This window comes from Pteropus alecto, unplaced genomic scaffold, assembly GCF_000325575.1.
Source record: "Pteropus alecto unplaced genomic scaffold, ASM32557v1 scaffold134, whole genome shotgun sequence".
Lineage (NCBI taxonomy): Eukaryota > Metazoa > Chordata > Mammalia > Chiroptera > Pteropodidae > Pteropus > Pteropus alecto.
Window position 1 is genome coordinate 12,632,883 of NW_006436283.1, and position 18,029 is coordinate 12,650,911.

At 55.2% G+C, this 18,029-nt stretch overlaps 1 protein-coding gene across 1 annotated transcript in view; it reads right to left on the bottom strand.

Moving 5' to 3' along the window:
- The window catches only part of KCNH6 (potassium voltage-gated channel subfamily H member 6), a 20,918-nt gene that overhangs the window by 997 nt on the left and 1,892 nt on the right, over positions 1 to 18,029 (bottom strand). The window contains exons 3-11 of the mRNA XM_006912430.1: positions 13,240 to 13,401; positions 12,932 to 13,137; positions 9,725 to 10,150; positions 7,976 to 8,375; positions 6,766 to 6,965; positions 6,357 to 6,609; positions 3,175 to 3,368; positions 1,285 to 1,366; positions 548 to 716 (exon numbers count right to left, since the gene is read on the bottom strand). Of these exons, the coding sequence (XP_006912492.1) occupies positions 548 to 716; positions 1,285 to 1,366; positions 3,175 to 3,368; positions 6,357 to 6,609; positions 6,766 to 6,965; positions 7,976 to 8,375; positions 9,725 to 10,150; positions 12,932 to 13,137; positions 13,240 to 13,401 (2,092 nt within the window). The remainder of the gene's footprint in view (positions 1 to 547; positions 717 to 1,284; positions 1,367 to 3,174; positions 3,369 to 6,356; positions 6,610 to 6,765; positions 6,966 to 7,975; positions 8,376 to 9,724; positions 10,151 to 12,931; positions 13,138 to 13,239; positions 13,402 to 18,029) is intronic.

Sequence of the window (18,029 nt, forward strand, 5' to 3'; positions counted from 1 at the left end):
GCTACAATCCACAGCCCCTCCCCAAGTGCCCCTTAGCACAGCCCTGACTTCGATAATAATAGTGACCAGGCACCGTGTGCACACATCATCGGTCCCCATAAAGAAGCTTTGTCATGGGTAGTCTGATTATCTCCATTTCACAAAAGGGCAACACAGAGGCTCAGGGTGGTTAAATAATTTGCCCACACTCTTGCTGGTAAGTTGCAGAGCCAGAATTTGAACTCAGGAGTATCCTTCCCCTAAGCCCTCGTTCTGCCACCACAGTCCTGCCTTCCACAGGTCACACCCCTTTTCCAAGAGCCCATGGAATTTGTTTCTGCGTGAGGTTATGCCCCTCCCCTAAGAAAACTTCCCTGGCATGTTCCGGAGTTTGTTGGGACAAGGAAATGTACTTAGGGACATAGAGATATTTAAATGGGGTCGGCTATTCTGAAACTCACAGGACATCCAGTGATGTCCCTGAGTCACCAGGAGGGGGCACCCGTGCCTAGCCCGCTGCCGGGACTGCACCCTGCAGCCATCGAACCCTGTCCTACAGGGCACTCACCTGTTCATCTGGGCCTGGAGCTGCTCTAGCCTGGAGCCCAGCTCCCGAGGCCAGCAGTCTGGGTCTCTCTGAGGGTCTGAGGGGCTGTACCTTGGCCTTGGGGGCACTTGCTGCAGCAACTCAGGCCAGAGGTCAGATGCATCTGAGAGGCTCAGGGAAGGGGCTGCACCTGCAGGAAGGAAAGGAAAGTCTGAGCTTAGTCTAGCTGGTTCCACAGACTTGAGCCCATGCCCCTCCCCCTACTTGCTTTGGGAACACAGGGTGGGAGAAGTGGATCTCCTTACCTGGCTGCCCTGGAGTATGAGGTCCTGCCCCCATAGAGGTCTGGCTTCCAAGACCCAGAAAGCTGTAGCCTTGAGAGGGGAACTGGGGTCCCAGCTTTGGGGAGAGGGGCTGGCTGGGTGGGGATGTGCAGCCCTGGACTCACTGGCCAGGAAGCTGTAGCCTACTGGGTCCCCTGGTGCCTTGACGTGGAACCCCAGGGGCTTAGCCGGTATCTCTGCCTTGTGGCCACATTGGTTACCTGGCTAGCCCTCACTCTGGGTATGAGGATACAGCGGGAAGGAAGGGCACAAGGGCCTGTAGTACTGAGCCTAGGGAGCCCTTTTCCAACTCATCCGGAGGCCGGGGAGGCCTCTTCCAGGGGAAGCAAGAGGGAGGATGGAGAAGGGGCAGGAGGCTGGCAGAAGCTTTGGGCTAGGGCAGGGCAGACACTGGTCGGGGCTGGTTTTGCTCACCTGAATGGTTGTCACTGAGGAAGAAGCTCTGGTGGTCCTGGCCTGGAGCCTGTTGGGGTGATGACTGGAGACCCCCATCTGCCTTGTGGGGAACAAGAGCATCAAGTAACAGGGACCAAATCTGGGACAGGGCCTCTTTGTTCACTCTTGCACCCCTACTCCCCGCTCCCCCCGAGACCCTTGTGACAACTAGGTAAAAAAGAAAAGTGGTGACAAGGGGCTGGGCTCTTCCCTGACTCTCCAGGTACCTTCCTGCAGGCTCTCTCCTGCTCTGGAGCACAGGAGATGGACAGGGGTGTGGGCACATGCCAGACTCCATGGAGTCTTGGGAAAGGCTGCCTTGGGCATCAAGATTTTGGAGAGAAGGCAGAAGAGCTATTCTTCTAGTCCTCCCTTTCCTGAATGCCCTGGTGCTCCCTCAGTATGGGCCAATGGGGACTCTACTTTGAGGAGGCTGGATCTGAAATCCCCGATCCATTCAGGAGGTGCCTTTAGCAGTGCCCTCGGTATCCCGCCCTCCTGGTACCTTGAGACTTGGGGCACCCAGGGGCTACAGATGCCCCAGGCTGTGGAAATCACATCCCTTTTGCCCTGGTGTCCAGCCAGTGAGCACTAAGGCCACCTGATGGCTCCTAATGGTTGGGCCCCCCCAAGACTGGGTCCTTACAAAATATCTCCTGGACAGATCAGGTGGGAAGGGAAAAGACTGGGGAGGGGGAGAACAGACGGCACAGGGTGGTGAAGGCTGTCCCTAGCAACGAAAACCTGCCTCAGCACCACGCCCTCCACCTGGGTGTGGGGCCTAGGCCAGCAGAACCCTTCCTCCTGAGGCTGGGGGAGTATGTTGGGGGAAGCGGGGCTCAAAGCCAGGGCCTCAGCCACTGCTGCCCCACCCAGGTGTGCCTGCTCTTTCCTTCCCACTAGCTGATTCCAGGCCCCCTCCTCCATGCATCCCCTTTCTTGGCTTCAGGCTACACCGGCCATCCCACACCTTGGCAACCCTGAGTTCCACAGAAATTCGGTCTCCCGGCACATCCCCGTGACTCTCGTGATTGTTTAACTGTGTGGCTCTTTATTGTTCCTTAGTTGTTTAGTCTCCTCCACTGAGTGATAAGCTTGAGAGGAGACACAGCTTTATCATTTCTTTACACCTGGACAGCAGACACCCTCCCTTTCAGCTTGGTTCGAAGCAGTGGGAAAAGCCTGGGCTATGGAGTCGCACAAACTTGACTCCACAGATTGGCTCCGCCATTGACTGTGTGGCTTACTGTGAGGATGTATGGTTTTGGTCAATTTATTTATCCTCGCTAACCCTCCGTTTCCTCATCTGGGAAAAGGGGATAATAACACCATTTGCAAGGAGAGGACTAAATAAGATAACGTAAAAGGAGCCCAGTGCTTAGCACATAGCTGGTGCTCGAAAATTGGTAGCTATCATCATACTTAGCATTTTGCTGGCCTTGGAAGATACAGAAAAACTTATGGTGAAGGACACAGCATGGGGTTGAAAGCAAAGGAGATGGTCAGATGGGTTCCCCAGGCCAGGCAGGCCAAGCTCTCAGCAGGCTGCCTGGCCATTACCAGTTACCAGCTGGCCAAGGGCCACCACCCGCCCTGGCCCACCCAGCCCAGACTCACGTCCCGCAAGTTGAAGGTGACTTCCAGCTTACTCCAGAAGCTGTCTGCGAAGGCAGGGTACATGTCCAGCACCTCCAGCAGGTCTGCACGCTGGATCAATACTGATGAGGACACAGCATGGGGTTGAAAGCAAAGGAGATGGTCAGATGGGTTCCCCAGGCAGGCCAAGCTCTCAGCAGGCTGCCTGGCCATTACCAGTTACCAGCTGGCCAAGGGCCACCACCCGCCCTGGCCCACCCAGCCCAGACTCACGTCCCGCAAGTTGAAGGTGACTTCCAGCTTACTCCAGAAGCTGTCTGCGAAGGCAGGGTACATGTCCAGCACCTCCAGCAGGTCTGCACGCTGGATCTTGTGCAGGTCGCAGTAAGTCAGGGCCCGCACGTCTGCGCTGGACTTGCCTGGCTGGGCATGGAGGCTAACGGGCTCCCCAAAGATGTCGTTCTTTCCTGCCAGCCAGAGGGGCGAGGGTCTCTCCAGGGTCTGGCTACAAGCTCTCTTCTGAGGCGCCTCCCTAAAATCCTCTTGTCCATGACCTCTCTCCCACCTCAGGGATCTTGCCAGGCTTGGGCCTGGTGCTCAGTATAAATTTCTGGGGACAAGTCTGGATGTGCTGGCTGGGGCTGAGGAGTATGCTTCTACCTTGTCCTTTAAGCTCTGCAGAGACTCCCACCCCCCTTCCATCATGTGGGTCCTCCCGCTGTCTCCAGGCCCCTCAAGACCACCAGCTATCAGAATCCCCACTCCTATTTCTATGTGCTTTGGCACTGTCCTCCCCTGCCCACCCTAAGAGAGTGTGGGCAGTAAGAGACACTAAGCGCTCTCTGCTCAACCTCCTCCCCTCTCCTCAGCCCACTACAGTGATGTAAGGGTGCAGGGAACCCAGGTCCAGGAGCACCCGGCTCCCCCAGGCAGGGCCTGAGGCTTCTGTCTCTTTGTATTCCTACTCCCCATTGTGGGGCCAGGTAACCAGCATGGCTCTGGCAGAGGAAGCCTAGAGAAGTCACTTCCCCTCTCTAGACTCCAAGTTCCTCATCTCTGAAATGGGTATAACAACCATATTTGCCTTGCCTACCCCACTGGGTTGTCCAGAGGAGGAGACGTGATGCTTGAGAAAGTGTCTCAAATAGCGAGAGGCACCAGAGAGGTCGATGCGAGGCATTGGCAGCAACAGATGTAAAAGGGTGGACATGGGCTGATACCTGGGGCATGTGATGAGGGTATTGGGCCCTCCTGGTGCCAAGCACTGTGCTGGCCATAGAGGGTAAACAGGAATAAGATGCTGTCCCTCCCACAAGGAGCTCCTAACATCCCCTTGGGACAGGCACATAAGCAAGTAACTAGTTTGTAGAATGATTCGTAGAGCCTTAGAACAGGGGAGAACCAAGAGCTATGGGGCTATAGAAGAGGGTGGGGCTAATTCCACCAGGGGCACTGAGAGTAGGGAAGAGGGGGGCTTACAGAGGAAGTTAAATGGGGGCCGGATTGTGAGAATTGTGGAAGACGGGGTCCCAGGGGAAAGGCAATCTGGGCAGGAAAAAAAACTGTGTGGTTAGTGCTGCACTCAGGGCTGTAAGGCAGAGAGCCCAGGGCAGAGGTGCCAGGAACCATGATTGCTTTGATGTCCACTCCTCGAAAGAAAGTCCAGCCCCCTCAGCCTGGTGATACCACACAGGGTCATTAATAGTTTACGCAGACAATGATAGATGGAGACGAAGACATGTCGCCCAAGAGAACAGACTCAAAGGTCATTCACAGAGGAGGGGACTGAGGCCTAAAGAGGGAAGGGACTTTCCAGGGTCACATATGAAACCTAAGAGCTTGAAATCTGGATAACATTATAAAGTGATGGTTTTCTAGTAGATGAATATTATGCTCTAATGTCCATTTCCACTCAGGACAAAATGAGAGGATTTCATGTCTCTATCCAAAACTTAAATTGGACTGGCTTCTTAATTATTAATAATAATTATTATCCCTCCCATGTGGATGGCCCTCCTAAAGTAGGCTGGGAATGAGGGAAGGTCACATAGAGGAGCCTGTGCTTAAGCTCAGCTCAAAAAATGACGAGAATCTGCCAGGCAGGGGTGCGAGGTAGGTGCTCCAAGCAGAATGGCAGCACGGGCAAAGGCATGGACATGTGACAGAGATAGGCAGGTTTAGAGAATGATAAGTAGTTTGTGAGCCTGAAGTATTGGGGGAGGACTTAGGGTGGCCAGACTGGGAGGACTGTGCTCACAGGGGTTCACATTTGTGTCGCAGGCCATGGGGAACCACTGAAGGATTTTGAGTAGAACATGAATCTCAGGTCACCGGCAGAAGGTGGAAGATGGTGTATGGGGCTAGACCAGATGCAGGGCCATGGCAAAGGAGCTCCTGACACCTGCCCAGGAAGGCCGCAATGAGGGCCGGACCCAGGCAGGACAAGGAGACGTGTAGGATAGAGAGGAGAACAGTCAGGGCTATGTGGCTGCCTCGTTGGTGGGGGCGGGCAGGAAGGTCTCTGGCCCAGGCAATGGATCATTCACAGCCAAAGGAGCTGCTTTTGAAGGCAGATGATCATTTCAGACTGAAATATGTTGCTTCGTCTGCCTATGGATTATAAGGGTGGCCCAGGAAGGAATGGAACATTTTAGTCTAAGGAGAGATTGGGGCTGGGACAGACTTCTGGGGGGTGCTTGTGGCATAGGTGGAGGCGGAGACCCTGGGAGAAAGGAGCTGGCCCAGGTGAGGAGAGGAGAGCAGAGCCTCACACTTGGCGAACATGAGTTGACAGCAGGCCAGAGGGAAAAGAGTTGGCAGAGGAGCCAGAGGGGTCCTGTCCAGAGGGGTTGGAGGAGAACCTGGCTATGGAGACCAAGGGAGGGCAAGGCTGGCATTCTAGTCAGGGACTTGTGGTGGGCTAAAGTCGGGAGGAAGGCAAGGAAGATGAGGAGAGAGCCCTGTGAGGCTCAGAGAGGAGAAATGACCTGCCCAAGGTCACACTCGCACAGCTGGTAAGTGGCAGAGGCTGCACGTGCCCCACATCTGTCCCCTACCCAGTGCTCATATCCTTCCTCCAGGGTCCAGTTGTCTCTGCAGCTATACTGAAGACTCCCTTCCACCCAAGACAAACCCTTGCCCTCTGATCCTGTGCTCCTCCAGAGTGGAGGAAGATAGAAGCCTGCCTGGACTTCTGAGTCAGACCCGTTACCCTGGAACCTCTGCTTGGCCACTTACCAGCATGACCTTTCTGAGCTTCAACTTCCCAATCAGGAAAATGGACCCATGGCAGAGGTTTGTTTTAAGGATTCAGTGAGCTGGGAATAAAGCTCTCTGTGGCACACGCTCAGCACATATATGCAGGTCATAAAAGGTGCCACCCTCATCATTAAGAATGAAGTGATGAGGACAGGACATCTCCAGTCCCATTACCTCACCCTCCCCGCCCGACCCACCTAGGATAGCCACGACCACGTCATCGCGCAGGATCTCGATGGAGCCTCGGGAGATGAAGTAGAGCGTGGAAAGCACGTCGCCGAGGTGCACCAGCGTGTCCCCCGGCGGTGCGTGCGTCGTCTTGAACTTGACGGCGAGGGCGCGCAGGCAGCCCTTGCTGGCCCCGCGGAAGGCTGGGCAGTGCTGCAGCAGCGCACGGTGCAGGTGCATGCAGATGTCGGCTTGCAGGCACTCCGGGAAGCCCTTCAGCACCTGTGAGGCGAGGCGGATGGAGCTGGGGAAGCGGGTGGGGAGACCTCTGGGGGTGACCCGTGCCGGTGGGACCTTGGCCTCCGCCCGGGCATTAGCCAGAGCTGGGACTTGAGCTGGGTTGCCCGTCCCATCCCAGGCAGGGAAGCGGGGGCTCACCGCGTTCATATCGATGCCGTTGGTGTAGGACCAGGCGTGCTGGAAGTACTCTTCCAGGCGCTGCCGCAGCGGGTTGGGGATCTGGTGGAAGCGGATGAACTCCTTGACACGCAGCATCTGCGTATGGTAGCGCGCGGTGCCTGAGTACAGGCGCTGGATGATGGCAGATACGTTGCCGAAGATGCTGGCGTACATGAGGGCTGGAGCAGGGGAGCCGGGGTGCAGGGAGTGAGCTCCTCCGCATCCACACCAGGCCACGCCTCCCGAGGGCCTGATCCAAGCCTCCCTCTTCCTGGGAGCCCCATGGTCAGAGACTTCTCTGGTCAGAGCAAAGTCAGAATTGCCCAAGACAGCACCGGGGCACCTGGGGGACAGAGGCCCCTGGGCTTCCTGCCCTCCTCCCTCCTTCCTGTGCCTTTTGGCATCTTTCTGGACCCAGAATCCAAACTCCTGAGAAGAAAGAACTAGGGCAATGGAATTTTTTAGTTCAGGTTTGTTTTCTCTTTCAGTTGTAAACACATAATAAAGGGAAAACTCTTGGTCTACTGTTTTCACCAATTTTTTTTTTCTTTTTGTTTTTGCTTTTCTGGGTTTTCACATCTCTAAATACTCTGAACATGACAACTTAATCTACGTGTGAAATTCCACTGCCTCTTGTGTTCCTAGACCAGGTGTCTTGGGGTGCAGGCAGCTCAGTGCAGAGCCCGAGACCACACACAGCCCTGGGCTGGAATTGGGTCTCTGTGCAGCTCCTGGCAAGTTAGGACTTTCTGTTTCTTGGTCTGTAAACTGGGCTCATAATATGGCCCTCATGGGAATGGCGAAAACAGAATGTGGGGCTTCCATAAGCACTTAGAAAAGTGCCTGGCAGGGTGGCTTCGTGGATGTGGCACCTAGGCTAAGAAGGGCCCCATGCTTCATTTAATTTTCTGCTGTCACCAACTTGAAATTCTTAATACTTTTTAAACACAGGGCTCCCCATTTCTATTTTGCACTGGGCCCTGCAAATGATGTAGCTGGTCCTGGTGACTGGCACAGAGCAAGGGGGTTAAAGTCTGTGTATAGTTGGTGTACACAATGCAATATTTCATTGTGCTGTATGCTTAAGACCTGTCTATCACACACGTTGTTACTGTGTTATGTCATGTCTCATTACAAAACTAAAAACCGAATTCTATGGGTAAGGCCTGGGTCATGAGGTGGCACTCACAGCCGATGAGCATGACGCAGATAGAGAAGACCTTCTCTGAATTGGTGTTGGGAGACACGTTGCCAAAGCCCACGCTGGTGAGGCTGCTGAAGGTGAAGTAGAGGGCGGTGACATACTTGTCCTGCACGGAGGGGCCCGAGGCCGGGTCACTGCCATTGTAGCGCTTGCCGAGCTGCGCACCCAGGCTGTCCAGCCAGCCGATCTTGGGCTCCAGGTAAGGCCGTTCCACGTTGCCGATGGCGTACCAGATGCAGGCCAGCCAGTGCGCGATGAGCGCGAAGGTGCACATGAGCAGGAAGAGCACGGCCGCCCCGTACTCAGAGTAGCGGTCCAGCTTCCGGGCCACGCGCACCAGCCGCAGCAGCCGCGCCGTCTTCAGCAGCCCGATCAGGGTCGTGGTCTGGAGGGGCAGAGAGGGGGCCACAGGGCTAGGGGTCAGCAGCCCTTGAAAGGTTGTGCTCAGGACCACATTTGTTCACTCGTGCATAGTCATTCAACAAACGCACTGCGTTGAACACACAGTCATTCAACCAACACTCATGGAGAACCTACTCTGGCCAGGCTTTTGCGAGTGCGGCACGGTGTGGAACCTTAAGAAGCTCTCAGCCTAAATCTCAACAGTGTTATGGTTACTAGGACAGAAATCTAAAGAGAGTGCAGGGGAAGGGGAGGTGAAGTCTGCAGGGGCAGGGCGGGGAAACTTTGTAGAGAAGGTGACAAATAAGCTGAGTCTTGGGAGATGAAGCTGGGCCTCCAGGCAGACAGGAGAGAGAGAGAAAAGGCATTCGAGGTTCAGGGAGCAGCATGAGCAAATGCTTGGACTGTAAGAAATGGCACAATCCACGTGAGAAACCAAGTGCGGAGCTGCAGCCCGGAGCACAGGAAAGAAGATGGCAAAGTAGTGAGAAATGATCCTGAAAAGTGGGCAGGGGCTGCTCTCGTGGGCCTCAGGGTCCATAAGGAGCTTGGCCTTTATTCCAAGCCATCGGGGAGCCATCGAAGGTAACAGGGTCGGATAAGTGATCCGAAACTCACTTCTGTGTGGAGGTGGTTGAGGCCGGCAGCTGTAGGGCTGAGGCAGAGGTGGGTAAGAAGGCTGCTCGGGCAGGGGCAGTGGGGGTGGAGAAGAGGGGAGAGAACTTGGGGGTAGATTTTCTGGGAGTGGGTAAGCATGGGAGAAGGGAGTCATGAGGGCCAGCCCCTGCTGGACAGGCTGGGGTGACTGGGGGAGTGACTGGAACACAGAAGACAGAGTTGACTGGAGTGGAAAGCTGATCCCAAAGAGGTGGGGGCAAAAGGACATAGTGAGACTAGAAGCTGCAAGAAGAGCAAGAAAATAGCCTCACACCAGCTAAGGGAAGTGGAGTGGGCACAGCGGAGGGGCTGGGGGGTGAGAAGGGGTTCAGGCTGCATCGAGGGAGCAGCTTGCAGATTCCCTTTCTAACTCCAGGGTAAGTGTGGTTTAGAAGTCAGCATGAGGGGCTGGGACTGTGGGAACATCCGTCCCAGAAGACGCTGAGTTCTGGAGCACAGGAAGGGTACCTAGGCCTTGGGCACAGCCTTAGTTGGTCCTTCTCCAGGGCTGGGAGATATCATATGTCTGAGTGGCCCCCTTTTCACCTCCACTTGCTTTGGAGGAGGTGCCCAATGCCAGGTGTTCTCTGTACCCAGGACTGTGAGGCCAGGGAGGTTCCAGAGCTAGGGCGCAGGGGACAGCTGCAGGAGCTGACCTAGATGGGGTTTGCTCACCTCATCAGAGCCGGTGCGGAAGATGAGCAAGTCGAAGGGGATGGCGGCCACCATGTCAATGAGGAACCAGCCCTTGAAGTAGTGGACGGCAATGCGGCGGGGGTGGCTGACCACCTCGTCATTGGTGTTGACGTAGGTGGTGCGGAAGTTGATGACAATGTCCACGACAAACATGATGTCCACGATGAGGTCCACCACGGTGAGTGGACTGCAGGTGTAGCTACAGTCTCCACGCCGAGACTCATCCTGGTGGCTGAGCAGGAAGGCGGCCGAGTAGGGCGTGAAGACAGCCGTGTAGATGACCAGCAGCAGGATGAGCCAGTCCCACACGGCCTTGAAGGGGCTGTAGTGCAGGAGGGTCCCACGGTGAATGCGCGGCGCCTGCAGCTTGTACTCTGGCAGCACATCTGCACCCAAGGACAGGACCTGGGGTGGGAGCCATAGGGTGGTCAGTGGGATGGCCACCACTGGTTAGACGGGTCTGGGAGGGGTGAAGATGTAGGGATGAGGCCTGGGCAGGCCCTGTGAGGCCTGGACCAATGAAGACCTCCCTGGGGCCAACTCTCAGAGCCTTCCATGGAAAGAGTCAAATTTGGGTGTGTAACTAATCTGGTCCTGGGTACCAGGGAGCCTTGACTATTTTGCACATATCCAAGGGGGGTTGATCATTACATTCAGCCGAGCCCCCTCCTATCCTGCCTCTGACTCTCTGGCATCATAGGATCAGAAGCGCCTAGCCCAACACACTCAGGTTCTACCCAGCTGCCCAGTATAAAAAATGGCTGGGGCATCTGCAAGGATATGAGTTTTGAAACCATACTTCCCAGGTCGATCCCAGATCTGACATTGTTATGTCTATCTTGGGCAAGTTTTATAACCTCTATGAGTCTCTGTTTCCTCATGGGCAGAATGAGATAACAAAGCACAGCAAACTCCATGGGCTTACTGTGATTAAATGAGATGGTGCATCTATCTGGATGGCACATACTGCTCTACATGATAATTCCTCCTTCCGCTCATCCTATGTCAGACACTGCCCCAACAGGGGTGAAGCCTGAGGGGTACTCCATTAACCCCACTACCTCCACTGGATAGGGCCTGGTAGATGGTCCTGGTTTAAGAAAATCTGCGATGTAATGTTCTGATTTTGCAAACCAGATGAGGTCACAATAAGGAAGAGTCACCAAAGGGCTCTTTTCGATCAGAGGGTCCCCGACCTGCCATCCTAACCCACAGGATAGGCCACAGTGTCCCCACTCTGCAGTGACCTCCTTCCTGCTCAGCCTTCAGGTCTCGGCTCCTATTTTGCTTCCCCAGGAAGTGTCCTCTGGCCCCGCACAAGCTTAGACCCTCTCTATCCATGTTCCCCCTGTTCCCGTGAACACTTCTGACCACGCAGTTATTTCCCACTGGACCATAGGCCACAGTCCCCTTGTCCGGCATGCCCACCTTATATGCCCAGCACTTAGCCCACACGGAGGCTCAACTAAAGTGGACTGAATGAGCACGAAAGCTTGGACCATCATAGCCACTCCCTCTCATTCCAGGGCTGCTCGGGACCAGGCCAAAACGAAACAGCAAAGCACTGGGAGTGGGAGGGAGGCAGCAGGAACTGGCGAGGGGGGGCGGTGAGAGGAGAGTGTCCACTTCCTCAGGGCCCCCAGACAGGGGTGCCTTTTCCCCACCACGCAGACCTCCAAAGTCTCCCACTGCCTCTAGAGCCAACAAGAAGAGCCTTTCCTGGCACAGCCAACCCTTCTTAGTGTCACCTGGAGCTTCAGGGCCCTCACAATGTAGGAACTCATCTGTGGGATCACAGCCCTCTCGGCTGGAAAATTCTGGTTGGGGCTGGCATGACTTCCTTCCTCTGGGCCCATGGTGGCCCCCTCCCCTAAGCTCTAGCAGGCACCTCCCCACCTTAGGGCCCACATCAGGCGGGCTAGTAAAGCCAAGACGAGCTGGGGTGGGGAGCAGGATGGTCTGCTCCTGTCTGTCTTCGTGGGCAACTCCAGTACAACAGCCCCACCACCCCTGCAGCCAACTTGAGAGCCCTGGGGTGAGCAACTAGGTGGACTTCCCAGGGTCAGGCCATTGAGCCGTCCTGCCTGACCTCCGAGGGCCCGGCCCTGCCGCCTGGGGTGCTTTCTTCCCTAGGGTTCTTGTGCTTGGTGAGGGGCTAGGTCGTAGGGACTTTCCACTCCATCTATTCCAGCGCAGACTGTGCTTCAGGTGAAAAAGGAGCAGGGGAGAAAAAGAACTGCCCCCTCTCCCCCCATGAAGGCCAAGCCCCAGGGGAAGCTGGAATAGGCCCCCTTCCGTGCTCCGCACTTCCTTGCTCAGCCCTGGCCTAGACACCCCCTCGATGCCTCCTGGGGCTGGCGTTACTCAATGTCTAATGAGTCCTCGGAGACCATGTCATTCTGTTCTGCCCTCCAGATGACAGCCTGGGGCCCAGAAAGGGGAGAAGATTCCTTGCCCAAGGTCACGCAGAGAGTTAGTGGCAGGACCTTGATCACCTGAACTTTGGGCAGGCTCTTTGCATTTCCTTCTGAAGTGGTCAGGTGAGGACAGTTGGGTCAGCTGAAACAGAGAACCTAGGGAGGTTTGCCTTGGGCTGGCCGAGTAGAGGCTGAGGGGGAGGGAGGCATTCAGGGCCTGATCCTAGGACGCTGCTCAAAGAGAGCCGAAGATACTAGTGCTGCCTTCCCTCTGCCTGGACTATAAGAGGATCCTGTTGGTGGTGGTGGTGGCTGTCACCTCAAAGGCAAGGGGCAGCAGCAGGGCTGGGGCCTCCCTCCATCCCTCCTCCCTCTCCTCCCTTCAATATGGCTCTGACACCTCCTCTCTCTGCTTCTTTTCCTCTGTGAACTGGCAAAGCCTTAGACAGGCCCCCATGGTGATGTGCGTGTGTCCACCCGCTCCTAGCTCCCTTCACTCCCAGGGTCCTCCAGGCCTAGAATGTGGCACTAGGCACAGGCTCTGCAGACACAACCTCCCCTGGCTCCAGGAGCTGGGCATCGGATTGGTGGGCTTAGGGTATGCCTTTAGGTCCAAAGAATCAGACTCGAGCAGGACAGGAGGCCTGGGGCTCAGACTAGACACTAGAGGATGGACATGCTGGCTCCCTCTGCTAACCTGGGCCCAGGGCCTGAGGAGTGACCCTCAAGTCCCGGCACAACCCCACCTGCCCTGCCCTGCAGGCCGCACCTGGGTGACCTTCTCGGTGACATTCTGGGTTCGCTCCACCACCTTGTGAGGCGCGATGATCTCAATTTCCGTGGTGGAGCCCGAGCGGTGCTTCTCCAGGTTGAACTCCACAAAGTTGAGCGTGAACCGCGGAATCTGGCTGATGGTTCTGTACTTGACCCTGCCTGTGCCAGGCCCCTGTGCACCTGGCCTGCCATGAGAACCCTCTGAAACCAGGGCCAAGGTCAGAGCAGCCAGGGCCTGGGACCAGGTGCTCCACCTGGTACCCCCACTTCACCCCTCCCACCGCCACTTGCACCCTGCCTCACCGGAGCCCAGGAAGCTCTGGGACAGCAAACGCTGGGACAGGCTGCGGCTCCCGCTCTTAGCCAGGAGCTGGGCCAGATCTTCAAAGTTGAGGATGAACATGATGACAGCCCCATCCTCATTCTTCACAGGCACCACGTCCACCAGGCAGCGGAAGCTGGAGGCTGCAGACACCATTGGCGGGAAGGGGGATCTCTGAATGGGTCCTCTCCTACAGGAGCCAGCCTGGGGAAGCTAGGGAGGGGGCTGGGTTAAGGTCAGATTAAGGGCAGCTGCAGGGTGAGGAGGCCTGGATAGAGACCAGAGCTATTGGGCAGAGGGTTGGTGATGCTGCCCAGCAGTTGCCCCACCCACAGGGCAGAGGTGGGGAGAGCAGCTAAGCTGCTCATTAGGAGATAATGTAGCATTGGGTCCAAGGCCATGCTCGGCCCTCAGCTCAGGGTTTAACCTTGAGGTTTGCTTCTGCTGTAATTAAAGCTGAGCAGATGGGAGTGGATTAAATGGGGAGGTAAAGTTGGGCATTCTACCCCATGAAGCTCTGGCTGGCCCTGGGTTCAGCTCCCATATTCCCATCCCACAAAGCTGCCCTGCGCCCTTGACACGGGAAGGATCTCATCGTTGAGAACACATTAAGTGCTGGGCACTGAGCCAGTTGGCACCTTAGGCCTCAGTCTCCATGGTAGAGCCCAGTGGGTCCTTGTGGAGAGGCAGAGACCCCTGTCCTGCAGATAGGAGCCTGAGGTTCTGAGAAATGGACTTGCTGGGGCTGGGAAGGGACATGGAGCAGGGATCCTGGAACTCTCAACACGCAACAGCTTGGAGAGGGGAAGGGACTTGTCTGGGACTGGGGACGCTAGAGCGAAGGCCAGGCTACTGCTCTAGGCCCGGAAGGGGCACAGGGTGCCAAGGCAGAGGTGCTGGGACAGGGGAGCAGGAAGGGCAGTGGTCTGGGGTCTGGAGAGTGAGAGAGATGGCAGAGTGGGGACAGAACACGCCTCTCCCACCACCCTCTCCACCTTCTTGTGCAGAGCAGACCCTGCCATTTGCCTCACTGTTCTTATTCCACTCTAGGGTCTTCCTCCCCTGTCCCCATAGGTTGGTGGACACACTGTGAACCCCCTCTCCCTGGTACTGGTGGTCCCATGTCCCTCAACTCAAGCTGTTGGTGGGTATCAGGTCCAAAGAGCAAGATCCTAAGGGGCAGGGGCCTCAGGTAAACATGCAAATCAGAAGGCAGAGCTGCCCAGGTTTGGGTCTGCCTCATTTGCCAGCGGCTAGCCCTGTCCCGGATGTTGTTGATTGAGTGAATGAAAGAATGTGTACGTAAAAGTGGGAGGGTGGAGGCTGGCTGGCAGGAGTATTGCTACTTTGGGATCCACTAGAATCATTTTCCCCCAACTCCCTATTTACTGCTCGCTTCGCTTGGTGCTTCCTCACAACCATCAGTGCTGGGGTACAGCTGAGCTGACCCGTCCTCCCCGCCACGTTCCTCCCTAGGAGCAGGAATCTCCTGGATCAGATTCCCGGACTCCCAGGCACCAGGCAGCCATCTGCCAGCTGCTGTACTGGGCCCCTAGGGAGACATCCACACCAAAGAGAGGCCACCCACCTGCCTCTGTGACTTACTCCTGGGCTCACAGCGCTGTAAGCCTGCCTCCCAGGCCAGAGCCTGGCACTCTTGTCAGCCCAGAGCATGGCAAGGCATGGGCACTGGGACCTAGCCAGGAAGCCTCCTTGGACAGCAGCCCGAGAAACTGCCCCCAAGGTCAGACTATCTCCTCATTCTCTTGGCACTGCAGAGATCCGGCATGACAGGGAACAGGGAGAGGGCAGAGCTGGCCAGAGGGGCCAGGCCTCCAGGATTTCTATGCTGCTGGGAGCTGCCAAGGCCTAGTCATTGAGTGACTGTACCCAATCGCTGATGCTATCTTTGGAAAACTGAGGCTGGAAAGGGACTGAAGACCAGCCCATCATAGCAGCGAGGGCTGGTGGGGGGCTGTGCATGGCACGCCATACCTGGCCTTCATGCTTGCTGCCTGTGGCGATGGGGGGCGGCAAAGACAGGAGGCTACGAGGATTTGGATGAGTTCAGAGCCTTATTTTCCCCCATCCATACGCTGTCCTTGCTCATAAGTAACCGTTTGGATGATCGGAAGTGGGTGAGTGTGTTGCCCTAGGTTGTGTCTAGAAGTGGCGGTGTTCCTGCACCCTTGCCCTGTCCCTGGAGCGGAGAGCCACAGTCACTGCCTCATACTACCTTTCAGGGGCTCCTCCCGGCACCCACCTCTCTGATCAAGGGCAGCAGGTTTGTCTGCTCCTCCTGTCCCCTGGGACACTGCCCTTCTGCTCTTCTCTGCCTCTTGGATGTGCTCCTTCCTTCAGTTTCTCTTCGTTCCTGCATCCTTCTCTGCCCTCTGGCCCTCGCTCCTCCTCTGCTCAGCCTCACTGACATCTATCACCTCAGTTTCTGTATGCTCACCCCAACCAAGACTGTGGTGAGCCTTCAGGGAGGAGCTGGTGCTACGAAAAGCTGCCGCTAAGACTACGGTTGTCCTGTCCCCTCCCTGCTTGGTGTTTCTGGCATTCGTTGGTGACTGTGTGGAAAACACTAAGACCCCTGACTTCCTCCGGAGCTGAGGGCTGGAGGAGCCCTAGGCTCCCTCTAGTCCGGTTTAGAATTAGGGGACTTTCCGGTTTAGGGTCATCAGAGAAGAGGACCTGGCAAAGGTGGGCAGGGCTGGGTCCCTCTGGCAGGTGCCCAGTAGAGGCAGGGATAGGGGTGGGGGAGATCTGAGTGCTCTCCATCTCTCTCTCCAGATTCTCACTGGTTTTAGTCTCGTGGCCATCCCATTCCTCCTAATTTGTTACATTCTTACTTTTCCTATAAAGGCAGATCGAGGAAGAGCCATTTTCTGAGCCTGTCTCCTGGGGTAATTTTTGCCAAGTGCCCTGGCCTCTTTGAGCCCAACTTTATGCAGCTGTACATGTGGAGATATATGGACACAGACCTTCCACTTTGACTTGGAGAACTGTCAGTTCCTTTAGATAGAAAGAGAATTATAAATAAACTAGCTAGAGTTCTGTTCAGGACCCTTTCGCACCGCCTTGGAGTCAAGGGGCAGTGGGCCAGAGGAGGTTTTGACTAAAGGAGGTAAAATATCTCTATTAGGATGCCCCTCAGCAAGACTATAAGATGTATATGAATATGATATATATATATACACATATGAGATATATATATATCATGTATATATATGTGTGTGTATATATGCATGTGTGTATATATGTATACACACATGCAGGAGAATGGATATGATCTCATATGTATATATATGTGTGTGTATATATGTGTGTGTATATATATATGTATACACACACACACACACACACACACACACACACACACACATATCTATCTCACATGTATATATAAAAGTCATGCAGTTAGAGTGGACCATAAAGTGAATGTAAGTTATCTGAGAACCACATTCTTCCCTTAGGGTAATGCAAGCCAGCAAGCTCCCCTTTCTGGGTTTCAGGCCAATTTCAGGCAGGTCCAGGTAGTCAAAATCTTAAACTATAGGGCAGGGAAGGGCTTGGAGTAGGGGCGGGGGTTGGCTGAGATTTGGGGGCATTAGGTGTATGGGCAATTTTCCATTTTTACCCAGAGCCAACCTCCAAGACTAACTTGCTAGAGTTTCTTCTGATAACTGGATCATTCCAGCTGGGTTTCGAAGAGCTGAGTTCTAATCTCAGAGGGCCAAGGCCTGGCTTTGACCTTTGCCCCCTGCCCAGTCACATGCAGGGTGCTGAGGAGACCCTGGAGCCCTGATCCGACGTCTCTAAGAGTCTGGGATCCTCACCCCTCTGGGACTCAGGTAGAGCTCTGGGGTCAAGGGGAGGGATGAAGGAGGACCTGTTGTTCCCCCTCATTTTCTGTTGTCCTATCCTGTTCCCCCAGGACCTTTCTCACTTCCTTGACTGTCACCTCCTTCCTGCAATGATATGAGGAGGTGAGGTCACAGCTTTTTAAAATATTCTGACTTCATTAACCATGTGCATGCTGTCAAACTAAGCCAGATGCTTCCTAGTCCCCTAATCTCTAACTCTGCATTCACTTGGGTGCCAGCAGCAGGAGACAGCCAGAGGGACAGCCAGGACCTGCCCAAGAAGCACTCTGGAAGCCCTTATACACACACACGCACCCACGCACACATGCACCCACGCACACATGCACCCACACACTTATGATTACATGCTTACTCCACACACACACCAGGTCCCTGGAACCGAAGCTCTCAGCATTACTCAGTCCCAATCCAGAGGTACCTGCCCTCTAGCTGCACTCAGATGGCCCTCATGCTGCCTTCCCTGGGGAAGCCTTCTTTGGGGGTTTCTTCCTCCAAAAGTCATGGCTCAGAGCACACAGGCATTTGGACTCCATTCTCACCTCTTGGCATTACTCAGAACTGATATCTCTAAGGAAGAATTCAGAGTCTTGGGTTCCAGCCTCAAGTTGGATCCCAAGAGTAGGATTCTGGGCAAGTCCCTTCTTTTTCTTGAGCCTCAGTTTCCTCATCCATGAAAAGAAAGTATTTGTTTAAGTCAGTGGTTCCTAAAGTTGGCAGAACATCTGAACCACCAGATTTTTCCCAATACACCTACTTGAGCCTCACCTTACACCTCCGAGTCAGCCTCTCTCTAGGAAAAGTGTGTTTTGGAAAATACACTCCAGGTAATTCTGATGCAGAACCAGGTTGGTGGTGGTTGCGGGGGAGGGGGAGGTGGGGGG